At 37.1% G+C, this 21,832-nt stretch overlaps 1 protein-coding gene across 4 annotated transcripts in view; it reads left to right on the top strand.

Annotated features, from left to right (window-relative positions):
• Positions 1-21,832, top strand: part of DPP10 (dipeptidyl peptidase like 10) — a gene marked incomplete at both ends in the record, with an annotated part of 562,818 nt that overhangs the window by 315,171 nt on the left and 225,815 nt on the right. For all 4 annotated transcript variants that reach the window (XM_082314702.1, XM_082314701.1, XM_082314700.1 and 1 more), the window contains one exon: positions 6,839-6,934. In XM_082314702.1, coding sequence (XP_082170828.1) covers positions 6,839-6,934 — 96 coding nt within the window. The remainder of the gene's footprint in view (positions 1-6,838; positions 6,935-21,832) is intronic.

Genomic DNA, 21,832 nt, shown 5'->3' with positions numbered 1-21,832 from the left:
GAGCTTGATACAAATAAAAATCTTTTTCCCAGAATCACCTAGGTCTGTAAATCTGGGTTTCTTGCAGTTTGGAAATGCTTACCAAAGCAAGCTTTGGAGGGACATTGTAGGACAGCTACGTTTCCTATTTTGATCCTAATCAGTGCTGTTCGCCCTTCACTTTCATGATTAATTAATATGTTTTTGGAAGAAAATATTCTGATACTCTGCTGGTTTGCTGGCAGGTCCTGAGAACTAGAGCTGAAGTTATCTCGTCTTGAATATATGTAAGATCACTTTGGGATGTCTAGCATTCGAGGGGAGGAAAAACTTGGGAGACTCTCTCACAGGTCTGGTTGTTGAGAGGTGCTCAGTTCTAAGATGCTACCAATCTGTTATTGTAAATACTTGGGTTTGCAAATTCTTCTCATAAAATATAACAGATCTGAATTAAGATGTTCAGTGCAATAGTGAGAATTTTGTCCTATATTACCTTGGGATAGTTCAGAGTGCATTGCTTTTTGTTTCTAATGCTATTTTGAGCACCAGACTTCTTTCCCTGTTTGGTTCTGCCTGTACCAATGGGTGCTTTTGAGATTTCATGTAAATTCCCCTAAATACTGTGCATCATGCTGTTTCTTTTTATAGCGATGATAATAATTTCAGATGGTGGTTGCTTAGAAGCCTGATTGTTGAAAGTTTTGTGGAGGCAAAAGTGTATTTACTGATATGCCAAATCAAACAGAAATGATCTCTTTTGCCTACAATTATTTATACGTTGCTTTGTCCACAATATAAGAAACTCTTAGGTCCCTGTACACTTTAACAGTTGTCATTTGACTTCACTCCAACTGTGAGCAACAGCTTTCATGCCTTTTTTAATAGAGGGATCAAAGCTTCTGTATGAGATAACAACCTTTTAAAAGAGAATCTTCTATGTAAGTTACATGCAAAAGGCTTCAAAGAGGCTTTAGCTTCTGCTAAAGATACAAGTGGTATTAAAACTAAATGGAAAGTCTTGATTTTTTTTCCTTAATGTTTCTTATTACATGAAATATAACTTGAATATACAACACTAAGCAGGAACTGTGTTGAAATAAGAGATGTATTTTGACCTATGTCATGGTTTAACCCCAGGTGGCAACTAAGCACCCCACAGCCACTCGCTCACTCCCCCCCCGGTGGGATGGGGGAGAGAATCAGAAGAGTAAAAGTGAGAAAACTCGCGGGTTGAGACAAAGACAGTTTAATAGGTAAAGCAAAAGCCATGCACGCAAGCAAAGCAAAACAAGGAATTCATTCACTGCTTCCCATGGGCAGGGAGGTGTTCAGCCGTCCCCAGAACAGCAGGGCTCCATCACACGTAACCGTTTCTTGGGAAGACAAACGCCATCACTCTGAATGTCTCCCCCTTCCTTCTTCTTCTGCCAGCTTATATGCTGAGCGTGACGTCATACGGTGTGGGACGGTCCTGTGGGCAGTTGAGGTCAGCTGTCCTGGCTGTGCTCCCTCCCAGCTTCTTCTGCACCCGGCAGAGCATGGGAAGCTGACAAGTCCTTGCCTGATGTAAGCACTGCTTAGCAACAACTAAAATGTCAGTGTGTTATCAACATTATTCTCATGCTAAATCCAACACACAGCACTATACCAGCTACTAAGAAGAAAACTAACTCTATCCCAGCTGAAACCAGGACAACCTACTAATGTTTAACTTCTGTTAAAATATGAAATATCTGTGTTGCAACTATCATTGTGGTTTTAGTAAATTGTGCCAACAATATTAGTAATATTTGGTCCCCTTTATATTGCTTTTCATCTATGCTAATACTCAGAAACTTTATAAATGTATTCATATTCTCAACAAAGAGATGGAAAAATGGAAGACCAGACCATTCAGTAATGTAAGAGATCAGTGGTAGAGTCTGAATAGACTGCCAGTCCAGCAACCTCTTGTTGGGGCTCAACAGCTCTCTATGAACCTCTATGGACTAAGTAGTACTTTAAAAAAACCACTGCACCCACGAAGTACAAATTGCTACAACGCTCTGTAGCTGGGAGTAGAAGGCTTGCAGGCGAGTATCCCTGCTCGTTTTTTTCACAATCAGATAAGTGCAATGATAAAGGAAGTGCATGAAGATATCAAAGAATGAGGTTCCTCTTATTAAAGTAAGGGGCTGGAGTGTGGAAAAACTTGGGAGTTTCAAAATAGGAACCTGTCTATCCTCTGAGGCAATTTAATTACGAATCCAGTGATTTTTGTGTAATATTTGGAGATGACTACTGGAGAAGTATTTAAGAGAGAACAAAAGAAAAAAATACTTGGGAATAATCTTACAAACATAACTTTCTTTATAATGGGAATTAATGGGCAGTGCAGAGACAGAAATAGCTGTTTATGAGATGCCATCATTTGGTTTGTAAGTAAGTATAAACATAACACAGGTATCTTTCTTGCTCTGCTTTTATACTATTTCATGTTTTTGAAGTTTCGGCACATACCTGCACATACTGAAATATTCATAGATAGATTTTCTGAGATCAATGCCTCACTCCTGCCTTTAAATCAGCATGTTTTTGTGCTTTGCATCATGACAGTATGTTCCACATCATGACAGTATGTTCCACATCATAGGAATTATCTGAAGACCTATCTGATCGACCACTGTTGATCTGTATTTCAAAACTGAGAAATGCTCAATTGGAAGTACTAGCAGCTGACAGCTTTTATATGAAAAATCACCTAAGAACAGCCTAAGAATTGTACAGACGATGCCACCCCTTGATACAGGTGTTTTGCCACAACACTTAAGGCTGTTTCTCATTTTGGGAATGAGTTCTACCTTCATGTTAGCTTACAGTTAACGGTTTCTGAAGGTGTGGCAGACTCGAATGTTTTATGTGGGACTCCTTTACTGAGATATTGATGTTAGCATTTAAACCATGCATGCTGATAAATTACTGTTGAGCAAAGTGGCCTGTAAATCTTAAAAAAAAAAAAAAAAAAAAAAAAAAAAAAAAAAAAAAAAAAAAAAAGACAGCTTTGCAGAAAAGATTCCTTTAGGGAACATTTAGGTCAGCCAGACTGACAGAAAATGCTTTTTTGAAATTGTTTTGAGTAAAATCAAGCTCCAATAAATATTCTGTTTAGAACAGAGTTGGAACTGACCCCTCCACACCATCTCTCATACTACTTTTAAATGAATAGAAAGCAAACTAAAATTTATTTTTGCTGAAGTGGAGATTCATTACCAGAAGATTCAGGTTTCTGTTCAATGCTGTATAGGCTCCCTGTAACTACTGTAAATTGGCAAACAAGTTTTGATATCTGACTGCTTTCTGGCAAGTTGTTTTTCCTTTTTTGTGCAAACATGATATGAACTATACTAATTCCCAGTTATTGATATACCTGTTAGCTTGCATACAGTTTACGAGTGGTGGTTTTCCACTTTTCAGATGACATTTCACATCAAGCCTTTATCTAATTTCTAGTGTTAAAACTTTTTTTCCCACAGAAAAGTCAGTAAGCATTTTGAGTTAATAATACACTATACTACACCATTATTAGTTTTATTTGCTAAGTTAGAAAGTAAATTTTATGAGGTGTTTAGACTACTTTTATCCTGCAAAAATAATAACCTGTAATTCATGAAAAGTAATGAGGCTATTAATTTCTACTTTTGCAGTCTTCTAGTATAGTAAGCACAAACAGGTTTGTCATTTTGAATAAATATACATCAGTTTTTGAACTGTTGTTAGTTTGATGTGTAGTTAAAAAGTAGCCATTTAGTTTTGAACAGTTGATTTTGTTTGTATCTTCTGTAATCTGTGTTCATTTTCTATACATAATATATATAATTTCAGACCGAAATATAGAAGTCTGTGGGAAACAGTGTGAAGATATTGGAAATATGATTCCTTCAAGGAATAATTCAATAAAATTCAAAATGGAAATGAAAAAGAGATAGGCTATTTAGTAATGGAGTAATAAACATAAAGTGGAAAAAAGCAGTCTTTAAAATAGAACAAGTACTTTGTGAAGTACATACTAATTTCTGCTTGTGCTCAAGAAAGATTAACCCAGTGTATTGTTTTGAGAGTTCATATGATGTGTAATTCATCTTACTATATATAAACTATGCATTTTGGAAACTTTAAATTACTATTTTAGAGTCTTTTGATGTCAAATCAACATTTTTCTTAAAAAATTATACAATATGAGATATTGACAGAGTGGAAAGCTAGTGTCAAGGATTACAAACAAGGCTGTATTTTGGTAATGACTTAGCATTAGAAAAAAAATTACTTTTCAAACATCTAGTAAAGTTGCTTGAAGATGCCAGTTTTTTCAGCTTAGAAATGCTAACAACAATTTAAAAAGTTACTTTAAAATCCAATTTGTATCGAGATTACTTGGCAGGTGTGTGAATTAGAAGACAGAGAGCAGAGCTGGTGTACCTTTTTTCTCTGATAGCCTTCCTGTACACAGCTGATGTATTGTTTTAGTGATTTTATTAAAGCAGTTACAAAAAAAAAAATCTGTGAAAACTAAACTGTCTTGGGTAAGACAGTTTTTGGCAACATAACAGCTTGTGTGAGCTTGATTGATAGTTGGCAAACTGGCAGGATATAAGGGGTCATAATAAATAGAAACAGACTCAAGAAAGGTTAGAAGGGGAATCCTTTCGGGATCACAGACAGCATCAGGACGAGGGTGTGTTGAATCAGAATAGGTGATGGAAAACAGCTTGTTGAGGGTAGGTAGTCAGCAAGGTTATGGAGAAAGGGGAAAATGGGCATATGAAGAGCCCAGTATTTGATGCTGTTAAGTTAGAAATAGTGTTTTGAAAACAGGGAATGTATTTGTGGAGCTGAGTAGAGCATATATAACAACATATGCTTACTTTGAAGAGAAAAACTCAGTGTGTGGCAGGAGCAAGAGCTAACAAGGTCCCATGATGTGTAAACAGAGGGATTAGGTATAAATCAAGAGAGATAATGTTACACTGCTGTAAAGCTCTAGTAAGACTGCAAGTGGAATATTGTGTCCCGTGCTGGACTTGGAGACTAAAAAAAAAAAACCCAAACAGGCTATTTTGATCCCTGAAAGGTAGGAAGAGGGCAAAAAGCTTATTTAAGGATTAGAATGTTTGTCTTATGAGAGAGAATTTGAACAACTCTGCATTCTTAGCCTTACAAGACATCAAGTGCAAGAAGAGTTGATTACGGTGAGTAAGTGCTTACCGGGGCCCTGCTGAGACCTGGGAGGGAGGCGCGTGCAAAATGCAGCAGTGCCGTGGAGTGAGCAGCTGTGATGGCCTTGTGTTTAGCGCAAATTTGTGATATGCATTAAAAAGGAGTTTCTCTTCAGTACAGCAAGGATGCACCTTATTAATACTAACTGGAGTGACTGCAGCAGGCAGTGCTGACATTTAAAGGCAAAAAAATCATATTGTTGTTGATTCCAGTAAGCTTTCAGCTGGGCCTCTAATTGAGAAATTTGGCTGAATAACGACCAATAATGAAACTATGATTGACTTTATTCACTGTGAAGCAGTCACGTTTTCATCTGAAACATATTACAAGATACGACCTTTACAAAGCGCATTTCTTTGTTAAAAATGCGCTGGTAACATGTTGGGTCGACATCAAGATAACAAGATTGCTCCTTGACTGTTGTGATTCTAGATATTCTTTTTCTATGGGTCTGTCGTCAGCGGCGCTGTTTAATATCAGCAATCTGTAAGGACAAAATCTGACTAACAAAAAGATCCTCTCATAGAGAAGGTGGATGCCTGACACATTGGAAGGAAAAGCTCATAGAGCAGAGAAATACTGCAGTGATCTACGGCAAACCTGCCCAATAATGATAAAATGATTAAAAGACCTGGCTGGGCATCTGTCTGGTTGATTGTGTAGGAAGTGCATAGGTGCATATTTTTGCTAGTACAGAGGCAATGTATAACGCAGCTTTTGGCAGCTGCTGTTCTCCTAAATAGCCTAAAGCAGTTAGGTGAAGTGCATAGCTGCTATCAGTGAATATTCATTGGAAACTTCGTGTTTTGACAGCAAAACTTTTGCTTTAATAGTACCGCTGATTTTACATGTTAGTGTGATAGTTCACTATTGAATCTCTCCTTATTATTTATTTCATCTACAGCACAAGAAAAGTAGAATTTAGCAGAGCTGCTTTTTTCTTTTCTGAAGCATGGAGATGATTTTAGGAGTTGGCAACTGATTTTTTTGTTTTGAAAATCAGCGTTGGCTAGTGTTCAGAAACACAATATTCCTGGATTTTATCATGTTTGGGAAAAACACAAGGCTGTTAGCCAAATGTTACATTGTGCTTATCACTAGAGAGCAAGCGCAGACTATAAAATATGCGTATAGAATCTTTTCTTTGTTTTTTTACATTTTAATTTGTAGAATAGGTTGGTTCCCAATTTACTTACAGGAGTATTTTACTTAATTTCTGTCTCTAGAAGGTGTTCAATATGGCCTACATCTTTGGCTCTCAGGAAATTTTTGCATTGGTTTCTAATCAGACTTTTCTTGTGGTATTGGGCTCTGGGGGCTTTGCAACTACAGTCCCAGTATAATAAATAGCCAGGCACTACATCCTTCAGTTGTCCTGTCCATAAGGTACCAATGCTTTGTTTTCTGAGGCTTTACTGAAGAAAAATGGAACATTTTCTTGTAGTGAAAAAAAATAAGAGCAAGGTATTTTTATTGTTTTCAACAGGACCTTTGAACTATGTATTCTGGTTCTGTAATTCCAATGTTTTGGTAACTACACTGAATATATTGTTTTTAAATGATATCTAAATGACTATCTAAAATGATCCTGTTATGTTTATTTTAGATGAACTCGCAAATTCATCAGAAACCAGATTGTCTTTGGAAGATCTCTTCAGAAAAGAGTTCATAGTTCATAATCCAGAAGCCAAATGGATTAATGGTAAGTGTATAATCTCTCACGTAATTTGAATCTAGGAAATAATTTTGAATATTGAATGATATTACTATCCAGGCACCGAGAAAGAATCAGTTAAAATTGCAAACTCTCTTGAAATTGGCCAGTGTCCCAGTTTTCCTTGTAGTTCTGAATCATGTCTGTTTCATTAATTTTTGAAGTGGCTTTCTAATTTTAAAGCTCTGTCTAGTAGAAACCCACTAAAATTTTCTGTTTATGCTACTGACTCAGTTGGAGGCAGTGATGTAGAATTGTTTTTAAGAACTGGATCTTGTTTATGGATTCACAAAAAGACCAGTTCTGAAAATTAAGTTGTTCTATTAATATCTGAACTTCGGAATTTGAGAACCGGTTCTGACTTCACGTCTGGAACGGATTCTTAAATATTTCAATATACCTGTACAGCTCTTAGTCATTTTCCAATGTCTACAAATTGTATTTAATGTTCTACTTTATTGACTGATTTATAAATGGTATGTAGATACCCAAAGAATTATGCAATTTTAATGTAAAAAAGAAAACAAATTCAAACTCTTTTTTTCAACACATTGAACTCCTTTTCTCTTGATCACGTGGGTTGTTCACACTCTTTCTGTTTGCAAGAAATGCACAAGTAACACAATAGCAACCATCTGTTTTGTGTTGTTATAATTGGATCTTTGTATTACTCCAGGTGTTATAATCAAAGGAATAACAATAGGCTTTGTTCAGAATAGAGTATTGTTAAAGAGTGCTCTATGGAAGGTAGGAGTTTAAAAGTTTGGTGACTGTATATGTAAATTCAGAATAACTTTGCATGGGAAATGATAATTCAATTATATTAGTCAATGTCAGTGTTCAGTCATAACTAGAACTGATTTTCATTTGTAGGAAGCTATGTGATTGAATTGAATTGTTGCTTTATGGTATATTCTAAAGAATGAAATGGGCTTAACAAGGGTAAGTGCATTTCAAAAAAATGGATAAAAAGGGAGAAAAGTATGGTCAGTCTTTTGTTCCAGGACCAGGTCTGGTTATCCAGTAGTTTAAGGGTAAGAGAGGGGAGGCTCAATTTAGTTTCCTGCCACTCCTTTTCCCCCAGCTACTCCAGTGACCGTAAAGTTGCTGAGATGCCCTCAGTTTCTTCTTTGGACTGGTTTCTGTCTGCAGGCAGTGCCAAAAACTCTGGTACTGGGTAAAGCCAGAACAGTGCTATTGCCAAGAGGAACAGTTTCTTGTGTTTGGCAGAAACTGTTTTTCCAGTTAAGACTGTTTGGCTAATTAAATCCTAAAGCAGTTTTTGATGAAGTTGTTGTTATCATCTGTTAAATTCACAAAGCAACTGCCTTTGACCCCACCCTACTTGAAAAATACTGCTCCTGATTGTCAAATAAGGTTATTACAGACCCAGTATTGTCAATTAAAGTGGTCACTAAAAGCAGGCAAGTACATAATGGAAGAAGACCCTTATGTTAGTTCCATTTATTACTCTTGCTGGTCAAGAACTCCGTGAGGTCACTCATCTAAGAACACTGGCAGTCATATTACTGTGCGTAATATTCTATGCATGAAAATATTATTAATTTCAAAACCCAGGACAATAAAACTAAAGGGTTATGGATTGAGTTATATTAAATATTGTTTATTTAAAACATGTAGTTTATTGTCTTTTTTAACTCTATTCTACAGCCTGTGATAAGATAAAAGCTTCTTTTAAGAGTTTTCCAGATGTGGTAAAAAGAAATGTAGAATTTGGTGCTAAACACTTGCTTGGATACAGGTTTCTTTTGTGGTGTTCAAAATCCATCTTAAGAAACTCATACAATGGAACATAATTTCACTAGTATCGTGAAAAACAGAGGTTGTAAGCAATCTAGTCTAAAAGCTATGAGATTGTACAGTTATGAACTTTTCCATCTGTGAAAATAATATTAGAAATACTATTTAATAAAGAAAGGCCTTGTGTTTTATTAGCAGCACAGTTGTACTAATATCCAGTCTTTCTGCAGTGATGTTTTTTCTCAGTCAATATGAGAACTCCTAAGCTTGCAATTAGGTGTTTTCCTGTGCTTATTTGTGAAAGAAGCAACGATGTCTGGTGGTACAAAAAAGGGAAAGAATGGACTTTTTTCTTGTTAGAGAATGTGTGTGTATGGGAATTGAGGAAAAAGTTGGGTTAATTAAGGGTTTTACTAATAGTTTAGTATTTCTGATAAACACAAAAAAAATATTTATATGTTCAGGGTTTTTTTTTAATTTTCTTTGAAAATTTCCAGTATGGTCAATGAAATCAATATCTTAGATATTAAACAAAATGGGGAGGAATCTTGCAAAGCAGCATTTCTTCCTGCTTTTAGGTTTTTTTTAAGACTTAGGATAAGGTTGTATTTTCTTTCCTGGCATGGTAACGTTGCAGTGGTGGCATTATATGCATGGAAAATGAAATATATAACTTAATATTTACCATTGATTACTGTGGAGCTGGAGGGGAGCATTTGGCACTTTCTTCATGTATTGGCAGGGTAAGTGCTTCTGGACACTGCACAGGAAGATTTTTAGCGGAAAATAAGTAGCTACTTACTACTACTTTTTGCTCCTCTTGGGATAGAATAATTTGTATCCATCTGAAAGTTTTATTATCTTGACCTCCTGGGAAGGGATGGGAATAGAGATTGAAAAAGTGATTCCTGCTGTAAGCAGTTTCTGAAGGGTCTAGAACATATTTTGTAGAAAAATGTCTGATTTAAAGATTTCAAATGGTAGATGAATCACTGTGTTCTTAGGTAAGGTCTAGTATTTAACTGCTGCCATTTAATGAAACTTTTCATACTGATGTTTGAATTTCTCTAGCATTATTTTCCAAACACAATGTTATTTCTTCCTTGTTTGCAAGTTCCTCTGCTACAAAAATCATCCCCACGCAGTTATTTCTAGTCTACTCTTTAATAAGAAAAGCTCTTACACACAGAAGTTTTTACAGTCCATTTCCTTTTCTGCTTGAAACCGAGTCCACAATTTTATGTACTTGCCACCAAAGTTATTAATTATGCAAATGTTTAAAGCTGCAGAGGAAATGTTGTTCTTTATCTGAGATAATCAGCTGTTGCCAAAGAAAATAAAAGAAAAATTTTGAGCTAGTTTTAAAAGTGACAAAATATATTCACATTTAATGTAATTTGAGGTTGTACCTATGCAGGTATCTTTCAGATTTCTTCCTCCCTTCCTTTTTTTCTTCTTTTTTTCTTTTACTTCAAGGGCAAAATTTTTTAAACCTGACTTGGATTTTTGTCTTTTTGTAAGAATTTACAAAGGAAAGAGAAAGAAAATATGGATGATGGCTAGTATTTTTCTTGAAAGTAACAACTTAGGAGTTTACTAAGCTTTTTCAATTATAAATCTGATCACTTCAACTGTATTTAAAAGGACATTGCGGAGAGCATACACAACCATCAATCAGTTCAATCCATGTTATCTGAAAGAGCGTTTGATTTCAGAAAGTATTCCAATTGCTTGGCATATTTTCGAAGATGTTAAATGAGAGTACATCTTCCCTTAGCATTATTGATCTTCAGGTTTTCTAATAGGAAGTGAGAATTTAAAATGCTGCCAGTGAATAATAAAAGTACTTAAATCTGACAGCATATTGCTACTGATAAGGGCTTCGCATTAGATAGCAAACCAGCTTGGTTTACTTAAGTCTGAATACAAAACTGCAATATAGTTTAAAATATCGAGAGTAACTAAATAGAAGAAAGCACTGCAGTTAAACCTCCGCTATGCTTTCCCTTGCCAAAAAACTTGTCAAGAGACTTAATGTATCTCATATTGCTTCTGTCTTGGATTCTAACCATTTTGCAACAGGGACCAGTCTCTGCTTCGGGTCAGGCATAGCATCTCATTTCATGACCACAGTTTGCTTTAGGAACATGTCTCCTGGGTGCTAGTACAGTACATTTAATGGAAGGTCACGCTACGTGATGTATTAGGGCATAGTTCTAAAGTAGCTGTATCAGTGACAACAACTGTATCATCGCTCTATTAGTTGTTCATAAACGAATATATGAATCATTGCTTATCTGCCAATATCAGCAGGCTACAGCTGGATCTTTGAACCATACTGAAGCGTTTTTTTCAGGATATTTTCTTCATTTCTGTTAAGTTAGGGTAGGGTAATGTGTATGGCTGGGCAGCATCACGTCTCTGCAGGCAAACACAGTCCTGCTGATGCAAGAGCATAGGTTTTGGTGTAGTGAGGGAGAAGACTGGGGAGGTGGCAGGTGACAGCGTAGAGGGAAGGGTTTTCAGTGGCACTTTGGGGAGGGCAGTGATCTTTGAGAGGTGATAGCAGAGATTCCCTCCTCCCCCTAAAGCGTAGGGCCCCACACTTCATTCAAAACAGACTCATCTCACAAGCAGCAGCCCTCTTCGTCTTTGGGAGGAAGATAGAAAATAAGGAGGTCATGGGGAGTCAGAAGCAATAGGGGAAGGAAGACTTTGACCCTTGTGGCAAGGGAAAGGACCTGGAGGGGATGAGGTGGCAACTTGTGTTTCACGAAGGGTTTCCTGTCTCATGCAGAAGCTGCATTTTCTCCACATATCAACCTTCTCCCTGCATTTAGCCCTTGTAAACTCCTGTGCCTTGTCAGACAGGAGCTGCTAATCCGCTCTCTGTGCCTCGAGCAGGCGACTGCCGGGGCGGGCTGCCATCCCTGGCAAACCGCCGCGCTGCCGCCTGCCAAACCAGCAGCTGCTGCCGGAGATGGGCGGCCGCTGCTCTGCCCAGTCCCCGCGGAGGAGCCACAGGTCCCCTGCTAAAGCAGGGCTCTGCGCATGTGCGGAGGGGAGGCAGACTCAGGGAGGCAGTTGGTGCTCACATCCTCTGCTGCAGATGATGCAGAAAACTCTAAAATAGTTGGGGGTAGGTTTGTCCCTTGGTGTCATCCCGGTGAACACAGTTCTTTTCTTTGACTAATCAGGATGAGTATAAATGCACCATTTTGATGAGAGATTTCTGGAGAGAACATCTATTTATACCTCTTTCTTTTGTCATAAGACCCTGTTTTTGGAATGAGGTTTATCAGTTTGTCCAGCATAAAATCCCAGGTTCTGCTGGCAATCTCAGCAGGTATAATAACCTGGCTGGATTTAATTTCCAAACCAAATAATTTTTCATGCACATATGTTTTCAAGGCAAAGACTCTTCAACACTTTTTTTTTTTCCTTTTGCAGTTTTAATATGTTTCTTTGGAGATGATAATAAGCTACGGTATCCCAAATCAGAAATGTATTCACTGTGCCTTGAGAATAGTATCAAGGCAATGGATGTCTGGTTGTGTTTTAACTCAAGCTCTTCTATTTCCTTGTTTTTTGTTTTTATATTGTTTCCAGATTTCCTTTATTAGCTTCAGCAGAGGCATGGCTTTCATTTTCTGAGTAATATTTACTAGTTCTGATATGGACATCTTTATTATTTTCACACATCAATTTTATCATCATGGAGAAAAAAAGAATGGGTGATGCCTACCTTCTTGAAACATCAGTGAAACCAAGGGACTGGTTTATGGTGGAAATCCCTCTTGCCCCTTCGTATTTTATTTTGCAAACATTTATTGTCTTTAGTAGAGTCTCTCTTTTTAAGAAAAAAAATAAAAAAAGGAAATATGAAACCACTTTTGCTTTACAGTTGAGCAGTTACTTCAGTGCAGTATTTTGTGTATTAAAGTTAGCATGGGAAGATATTACCTGGCTGAATAAGTATTATCAATTTTCATAACACGTTTGGTTTCCTTAAAGAGCAAATGAGACGGTGGCTTCCCATAGATTTATTTGTGGTTGTCCCTAGCACCTTTCTCATGCTGTACACTGCCTTTATCACCTGGGGAGGGAAACGTGTAGACAGTGGCCTTTGCTTGAGTTGGTGCTTTCCTTGAGTCTCTGTTGGCTCTTGTCTATCCTGAAAATTAAATAAAAAGCGAGTCTGGGAAACCTGGCATAAAGATGGTTGAAATAGCTATAAAAATTGTGGATAATAAAAATGGAAGTGGTTGGGGAAGCACAGCACACAGATTCCACAGTACCACTTGTGCTGACTTTGTGCAGGAAACTATGGTTTAAAATGTTTGGCACTTTTTAAAGGAAGCTTTTCTTGTGCACATGAGGCAAATATCAACTTTATTTATCAGAGCTGAGCATGTTGTGATGTTCGCCAATGGATATGGGTCAAGTGCAAGAAAGCAATCCATCACTGAGCAATAAAAGAAGACAGACTCTGCTCCCGAAAGTTTTTGCTGAGTTGGAATCAATAAACAGACAAATATCTCTATTAGAATTACATATCCATATATGTTGGTATTAATCTTGTAATTTATGATGGATATTATTAAGAATGTAGTCCTATGTTGTTTTTTTTCCCGCCCCTAAATGAGATGAGAGTCTGAAGTGGCCAGGCTGGAATGCAGCCATTGTGCACAAGTACATTTTTGGTGTAGCAGGAGCTGTGTTTGCCATTCAGATATTTAGGCTGTAATATGATGCATTAATGCTCTGTCAGGGACTTGGGCAGAAGTGAAGAGAGGTACGTACAGTGGTGCTCTTGCCAGCTCTGCATATAGCTTCCATTAGTCACCTGAATCTGTCTGTCCAGAGCCTGAAGCTGGAAGCCAGGCCAGGGAGTTGTTTTGTTGCCTCTGGTTCAGTGTGAAGGGTTTATTTCTGAAAGGCGGCAGAGGGTGCTTGGACTTTGATTCCCTGTACAGGGAAAAGCAGCATGTAAAATAAAAAAAAAAATCCTAGATAGGGCTCAATCTTTGGAGGCTTTTAGCTAAAACTCTTCTTTCATAAAACTCTAGCAGTTGTGTGAATTACACACCCAGTTTTTGCCAAGTCTGAAGACTAAGTTTTGGAAGATACCCAGAAAATTTGAAAAGTTACATAGAGTGTCTCCAGGCTGGCTGAAGTTTCTCTCAGGAACTGCTAAAAAGGGGAATAAACGTTTTGATCGATACCATTCCACTGATTTATTAAAATAACTTGTTAAACAAAAGACTTTAAACAATGTTGTTGTGAAATGGATTGAATGTTTCAATTCTCTCATTAGGGAATTGAATGGAGGAGTTTGGGGCTGTATTTGCGCTGATGCTGAAGACTTCCCTACAAGCCAGCTGTAGATGGGTAATTGGTCATTCAGGCTGAGGTTGTGGAGGTAACCAGCCCTGGTACCAGGCACAACGTTCCTTGCTGTCTCCCTTGATGCAGGAATTGTGGCTTCTCAAACAATGGCCAGTCTTGGTTTAGGAAGAATTTTGATTTTCTCATTTGTTTTGGGTTTTGGGAGTGTAGCGTGGTTTTGTTTTTTGTGTTTTTGTTTTGTTTTTGTTTTGTTTTGTTTTGTTTTTTCAGTTTAGGTGCAGTAGTTCTTTGGTTTGGTTTTCTCTGAGTTTCTCATGTTACAAAATGAATTTATTCTTAAATATTGCATCTGAAGAATGCATGTAAAGCAGAAGATAAATAATATGATGTGCATAAAGCTACAAAAGTGTTAATATGAACAGGAGATAGAAACTGAAACAAATTATTTTATGCAGTATTGTAGGTAGGATTGCAAATAAGAAAGCATGAAATAATTTGGGTTGCAACTGTGCATAAGTGTTACACGCACCCTTAAAAACGATGGGGAAAATCCTATACTTTTTTCTGCATAGAAGCAGAGATTTCATCTCATTTCTGTAGGGATTTATCAGAAAACAGATGGTCTTTTTCATCAATAATCATTATCACAAAGCAAATATTAATTTTCTTCCATGAAGCAGAGAGGCTTTTGTGCTTCAGATTCAGTGACTTGTCCTTGTGAGTGGATCTCCCCTGTTTGGATGCTGTGGCTCTGGAGCTGTGGGGCACTCGCCAGGGTGGCAGCAGAGCTCTCCCATGTGGGAGTAAGGCCAGAGGATTCCTGTTCCTTTCATCCTCTGATTGTCCACCCCGAGGATGAGCAGCTGTATAGCCTATTGCTCAGAAAGGTGTTTTCTCCTCCTCAGTAAAATTCTGTATTTCACCAGTCATAACACAATAGAGTTTTTTCCTCAGTTATTTTTTCCTCTAGACTGTATGCAGTCTAGTCTTTAAATAATATTACTTTGTGGCTATTCTAACTGATCTTCCCCGCCCAACCACACTATCAGGATCTGCTGCATGCACTATATTTCTTTCTGCTCTCGTATTATTGATGTCTCTAAGGTGCCACATGACTTGCTTGCTTAGAAGTAGATCTTGGGTAATTTCTGCTCAGATCAACTATGTTAAGCCCCATTGCTACATCGATACTTGTGCCAGTGTTAATGACCGTTAACAAGCATTAAATAGTGCTTGTTAATTCAGGGCCATTAACTTGTGTCACCGTTGTATTTTGTAAATGACTTCTTAGCGCACCTCTTTAGAAATCTCCCCTCCTTCACCAATATTCTTTGTACACTAATACAACATTGTATTAGACGTGACCTCTACACTGTCTTGTAGCTTCTTTACTTGAGCATTACCATTATTGACTGCTGAAGTTTTTTCCTGGACATTTGTTTTCTCACCGTTTGTTTTTGGTTTGCTTGTTTATTTGTTTTTTCACTACTTCCTCCACACACAGAGTACCTGAAATTTATTTTCCTGAAGAGTCTTCATTTCTTGTAACAACTTACTTCTAGTTGTATTCATTAAGATGTAGACTGATTCAATGCTTGTTGAAATCTATAGGGATTGGACAAAATCCAGAGATTGGGATATAAGTTACGAAAAATGAAATCAAGTATTACAACTAGCGGAAGATCAAACTACCTTTTGCCACCTTTAGCCAAAAATACAGCTAGTTGCAATCCGTCCTAAAATTTACATCCCTATTGATTTTTGACTTATTCCACAACCCAAAGCATTAAGAATTTATCAAAGAGATCAATATACTTATGTAGAAAATATTTACACAGGCAGAGTGTATCTATTGTATAAGGTATTGTATTTTGAAAGAGGTTAGCAGAATGGTTTACATTTTCCAAGCAATATTTATAGATAGCAACCTAAGGTTGAAGGGTTAAATACAGTAATTCTGTATGTGAACCCCTAGGAAAGTGGACCAGACACTTAATAAATCTTAGTTCTCCCTGTTTGTTGAAACAAAAGTCTCCTGAGTGTAGTGCACATACTAAGGTTACTATTCCAGTTACCATAGCAATGTCCATGAAAGAGGGAGACCTTTTCTCAGTAATACATTTTTGACTACAAAAGCAGTCCTTAATATGAACAAGTATAAACTGGATGTGCTACATCATTACTCTTAGGATGCTACCCTCTAGGACAAATATTTTTACTACATGAGCAAACCTGAACAGTGGATTGAGAGTTTGGGAAAGGTAACAGATGGTGGGTGCTATACAACGTATTTGTGAGTTCCCTTCAGAATGCAACACTTCTTTCTGTTACACATAAAGACTTCAGAGATGTATGTGTTCATGCATCAGCAGGTTTACATACACTTGAAGCGTATTCTTTTCATCCTGTGCCTCGTTGTTCTGTTTACTCCACTTATCATCACTGCTCCTGAGCAGAAGGGTACCTGTTGCCCAGATGGAGCTGTAGTCCTTTCCCCATGGTCTGGGTTTGTAGTGACCTGTTAACTTTTCGTTTGGAAGCTGCTGTTCATCTGTGCAGCTGGTTTTATGGTCCTTCTTACAGGCTCATTTAAGTGAGCTCTAATTTGCTCATCAGCAATTCGATTCTCTTCAAAGGAGGGCTGCGCCGGAGGGGCATACACCTTCAGCCGTAGCTGCATGCAGCAGCGCTGTTAGCTGATTCTGCCTTGTTCCCATTTACCTAAAACAAATCCTTTTAATTTTCTTCAGTTTTCTTACGTATTTGTCTAAACAGACAGTCCTTTAACAAGTGCTCAGTTGTATTTTGTGGCAGATTAGTAAGCTGTACAGTGTTTAAAGTAGTTATCTTTAAAACCCAAAGTTTTATATTTCTAATCCTTATGTTTTGTCGTCTGTTTTTTCCTTGAATTAAGAGGCAGTAAAAACAGTGCTTTGTATACCATTCTGTATTGCTCAAATGCTTACATAATGGATCTATAAAAATTGCATTTTTTAAACATATATCTATATCTATGGACATGTATATGTTTGTGACACCTTTAGTCCTTTTTTTCCTTTGTTCTCTTTAGTTGATTCCATTGTGTATTCTCTGATTTTTCTTTTCCTGTTCAAATGGAAGATTTCAGAGGCACTGACTCATATTTGCCATTCATTCATCCATCCATTTCCCTGGTCTATTTTGCTTTCTGTGCAATGTGTTCTTTTTCTTAAATGTATGAACTGATCCTCTACCTCCGGTGTGGCAAGGCAGTTCAGACACACAGAAATGGGTACCAGGCCAAGGTTATTCTCCATATGAAAATGTGGTTGGTACTTGAATAATTTTGCTTGTTATCTCTTTCAGTGTGATGCAAAAGGACTTTTGGTTTTAGTATGTTTGGGAAAGTGAATATATCTATCTATTTAGGTCATATATTTGGGATTCTTTCAACTGTCTATTCAGTGCATTGGTTCTGTTAAATTCTCCCAAGAAGTGTTTGTGTTGAGCAAGAGGAGATGGCACAAGTGTTACACAGTTTTCATCCAAACTGCATCCTATTGCAGTTTGGACCTATTCAAGTACATCAGGATTAAAGGGGAAGGGCACTGGAGGGAGGAATCCACAGAGTAAAAGCATAAAGTAACAACAAAAACATAATGAGAAAAAAGGAAAATAACTGGGTAAAGCGAAAGCGGAGACAGGAACAGGAGAGAGAAATGAAGGGACAGTCCAATGGAGAGCACAAAGGCCTGTGTTAGTGCTTCATCAGTGCCACAGGACACGTGTTTCCCATTAAGGACATCTCTCAATTCTGTAACTCCAGGCAGCTTCTGGGAGGACACATGTAGGTGGTGAGAAGTTCCACTTAATCGTAGTGTTTCTGATCTTTGAGAGACAGGAGCTGGCCCTAGTGATGAGAAGGAGACATGAGGCTGGTGCTAAAGGCACTCATGTGATGTTTCAGGGCTGGCCGCGTGAGTGATACTGGACCGAAGCCATACTATTGGCCTAACCCTGCTGACACGGTGCCTGAGGAGCATCCAGTGGGGCAACCTGCCTGCCATTTTGTCTGGCCAAAAGTTGTGTTTTACAATTGTAGCTACGTCTTTATTTGGGGATGTGTGAAGTGCAGTTAGAACAAAAGTTCTATAAACTTCAAATTATTACATTTTTGACAGTCTGATTTAATTACATTTTTAATTTACTTTTGCAGAAATCAAATGTGGCCCCCATGCTGTCTGTACGAGACTGTAGAGTTGAGAGGAACCAGAGGCAACTTGATATTTGCTTGTTTATCCAATCTGACAAAGTTTCTAGGCAATTTGTGCGAGAGATTTGCCAATGAGTAATCATCATAGCAACCATGTATCGCTTTGCCAAATCTGTAAACATAGATTGATTTTGATCCATTAATAGGACTATACAAACCCATAGCCTCTCTAGTGAGATAATTAAATTCTGGGCATTTTGTTAAAATGAAATTACTAAAACACAGGACCACGAGAAACAGTCAGGTTTTTGACAGAATTTGGGTATTGGCCTCCCATGCTGAGAGTGATTCAACTTTAACCCAATTCTTGCTGAGGTTTTCCATGATACTTTTCTCGTCAGGGAAAAAACAAATCTTGTTTTGAGAGGGTTTTTTATCCATAGTTGAGAACTTACTTGATGAATGAAGACCATCTTATTTGACAAGGGCTTCAACAGGAAATGTAGAGTGTGCTTTCTGTACTTGCAGCCTACTTTAGCCATATGGCTGACAAAATTTCTTCTGCATGTGGAACATTGATTTTTAAGTTCAGCTAAAGCTATTTGGAAGCCTAAAGTTTGCTGCAGATCTGTGAACTGCAATTTGAAAGTAAAAATTGAGAGTACTTGAAACTTTAAAAATGTGGCCATGAAAACCCAAGAGTTTAGAGTCCTTATTGTAAGTAATAGCAAAATAAACATCAAGCGGGTAAGTTAATCTATTTTATTGAAGGACAGGCACTACATGAGAATTAGCTGTAATAGCTTCAAAAGTAATAGTTATTGACCCCATCCTAGAGCAGACACCTCTAGGATAAGAAGGCAGCTTCTTTTCTTTTTCTTCTTAGGCCTGGAGTTTCATCCGAAGTCTTGTCTGCCAAAATGGGTCTGTTAGTTCTGTAATGATGATTCAGATATTTATGTATTTGTTACCAGGATCTCGACTGAGACAGCTCATCTGTAAAAGTCACTAGGCAACTTTTCATGTACTACTGGCATGAGTTAGATTCAGAGTGACAGTTATGGTTGGCTGAAGATATTCTTGTCAGATAAGTTTTCTAACAATTTCTTTTCTTTATTTAGTCTTCACTTGCAATTTTTGTATGAAGGAGTGTTTCTGTAGAAGCTTTGTGAAAAAGGTTTGAATAGTTTAGCTTTCTCACATTTTGGATAATGTGATTTTTTTGTTGTTTAAATGTTGGAATGTTCTCTTTAGTATAATCTTTTCATTTTGACATTTCTTTGTTATTTTAATGTATTTTATGTTACTTGTGCACACTATTCATGCAATAAAGCTGTATTTTGGTACTATCAGAGTGAACAGTTCAATATTTAAAACCAAGCATTTCAATATATTCTATTTGAAATTCTGAGGATTCTTTTCTTAAAAAAAAGTATAAGATTTTCTATTTTTTCTAATTTAGAATAAAAATGCTTGCACTCTCCAATATTTTGTTTTCTAGCCATCTCTATGGGCAATTTAGAGAAGGAGGCTCTAAGCCATATTATGAATTACAGCCCCAAACCACATTATAAATTACCCAAACTGTGATGTCATGTTCCATTCATGAAAATCAATTGCAGAGTTAATAATATGACCTGCAGCATTGCCATTGATTTCTGATGGATTCCATATGTATAGAGATATGGAAATGGGCTCCTGTTATGAGATCTTTCAAAGGTGGATGCTAGTTCTTTGCTTTCTGGGTAACTGCACATGTAATGAAATTTATGTAAGCTATGAATTTTTATCTTTTTTCCATTTTCATACACAGTGTTGTACCTTGTCCTCCTAGAGGCAAGGACTCAGTGTTCTAGCAAGTTAGTCCTTTCTTTTTTTAGCAATTTAAAATGATCATATAAAGTGTAACATAAATGTTCCTCTCTGTTTTAATACTCTGTTCTCTTTTCCAGCTATTTCTTGAGCTCCTATTGTGGTAAATTGTTAGGTGAAAACAATTCGGCCTCAAAACTCTGTTTTTGAAGACCTTGATTAGCCCATGCATGTTACTATAATGGAAATAATAACAATAGTTCTACTGTATTATTCAAGTAGAAGTTATCAAGTGAAATTATATTTTTAACTACTTAGCTAACATCTGAGGGCAAAGAGTACTGAAAAAGAGCTGAAAGTGAAGATGCACAACTTTTTTACTTCAGGTACTTTTGTTGTGCCCCCTCCCCGCGTCTGGTACTTAGTATATGCAAGTAGAGGCAGACAATATGACTTTCAGGACTAAATGCTTTCTGTCTCATTACCACCCTCAGAGCGATCTTTTACTAGTTTTAACCAAACATTTTTTTAGTACAGGAGGTGTCTATCCTGAGTACTACAACACACAGGCATTGATTGCACTACCTTAAAATATGCTCTGAATTAACAATATCTTTTATTCTGTTCCTCGTTATGAAAATGAACAAGTCTGTTCAATAAATTGCATTTGTTTGTGTGACTGCTAGGTGTTTTTTTGGATTAGGTAAGGCTAAACTCTGAGGAAATAAAATTACATTTGAAATATAGTTTGTTTTTTATTTGAGAGTAAGACTTTCCAGAGATGAGAGCAAGAAAACAGTATTATGAATAGCCTGACTTCTGGCTGGTTTGTGGGAGTTTCTGAACACCATGGTGAAGACAGTCCCTTTGTTGAAAACCATGAGATTTCCTAATTCCCAACACTGGTGATGTGTTGGATGAAAGTTATTTTAGATCTTAGTAAGGGTATTTGTTGAGATTGACTTAGTATCCCCCTTATTCTTTGCTTCCTGTTTTTGTTCAATAAACTGCTTTGCTTCAGAGCAAAACTGCTCAGTTTTGTTCAATATCTTGAACTGAGTACGTTGATATATCTGTAGCTACTCAGTGAATACCTGCTCTTTTAGTACCTAGTACTGAACTTCAGTACATTATAATAGTGAAATATATTTTTAAATTACTATAGAGATTCAAAAAAGGTTATTTCAGTTTAAGTGAAGTCAGAATATATGGATGTTAATTTTGAATTAGAATTTCAAAAAGGCTTGGGAGTTTTTGGTATTTCTAGTAAATGTAATGCCTCTGCCGCATAACAGTTTATAATGTTTTATTTGTGGAACAGAAAAAAGAAATATTTGCATAATAACATAAAACTTGATTTTTCAGGAGTGCTGAGCACCAACAGCTCACTATGATGCTCTTATATATACTAATTTAAACATAAAACTTTGCAAAATAGCATTTGTTCTTTCTTAGGTGTAAAAGAATTTAGGGAGTTTCTTGTTTGGGATTTGCCTCACTATGTGTTAATCGATGTTTGGTCAAGTGTGAAGAGCTCAGGGCTTGGGTAAAGCATTTGGTCTTCTAACAAATAGGGAACCTGATACAGAGAAACTAGTAACAGCCACTGACCTTAACAGTGCTATCAAGCGCACAGTGCTGAGCATCAGGAAACTCTGGTTTGCTATGGCAGGCACAGATGGTTTGCTACATGCATTTTCAGGAAGGTTTTTTGTTACGTTTCGTTGTATTCTTTGATTTTTAAACAGTGTTGAAGCTTGTGCCGGAATAAG

The sequence above is a fragment of the Platalea leucorodia genome (genome assembly GCF_965183815.1).
Source record: "Platalea leucorodia genome assembly, chromosome: 5".
Taxonomy (NCBI): Eukaryota; Metazoa; Chordata; class Aves; order Pelecaniformes; family Threskiornithidae; genus Platalea; species Platalea leucorodia.
This window is presented reverse-complemented; position numbering and strand designations above follow the sequence as displayed.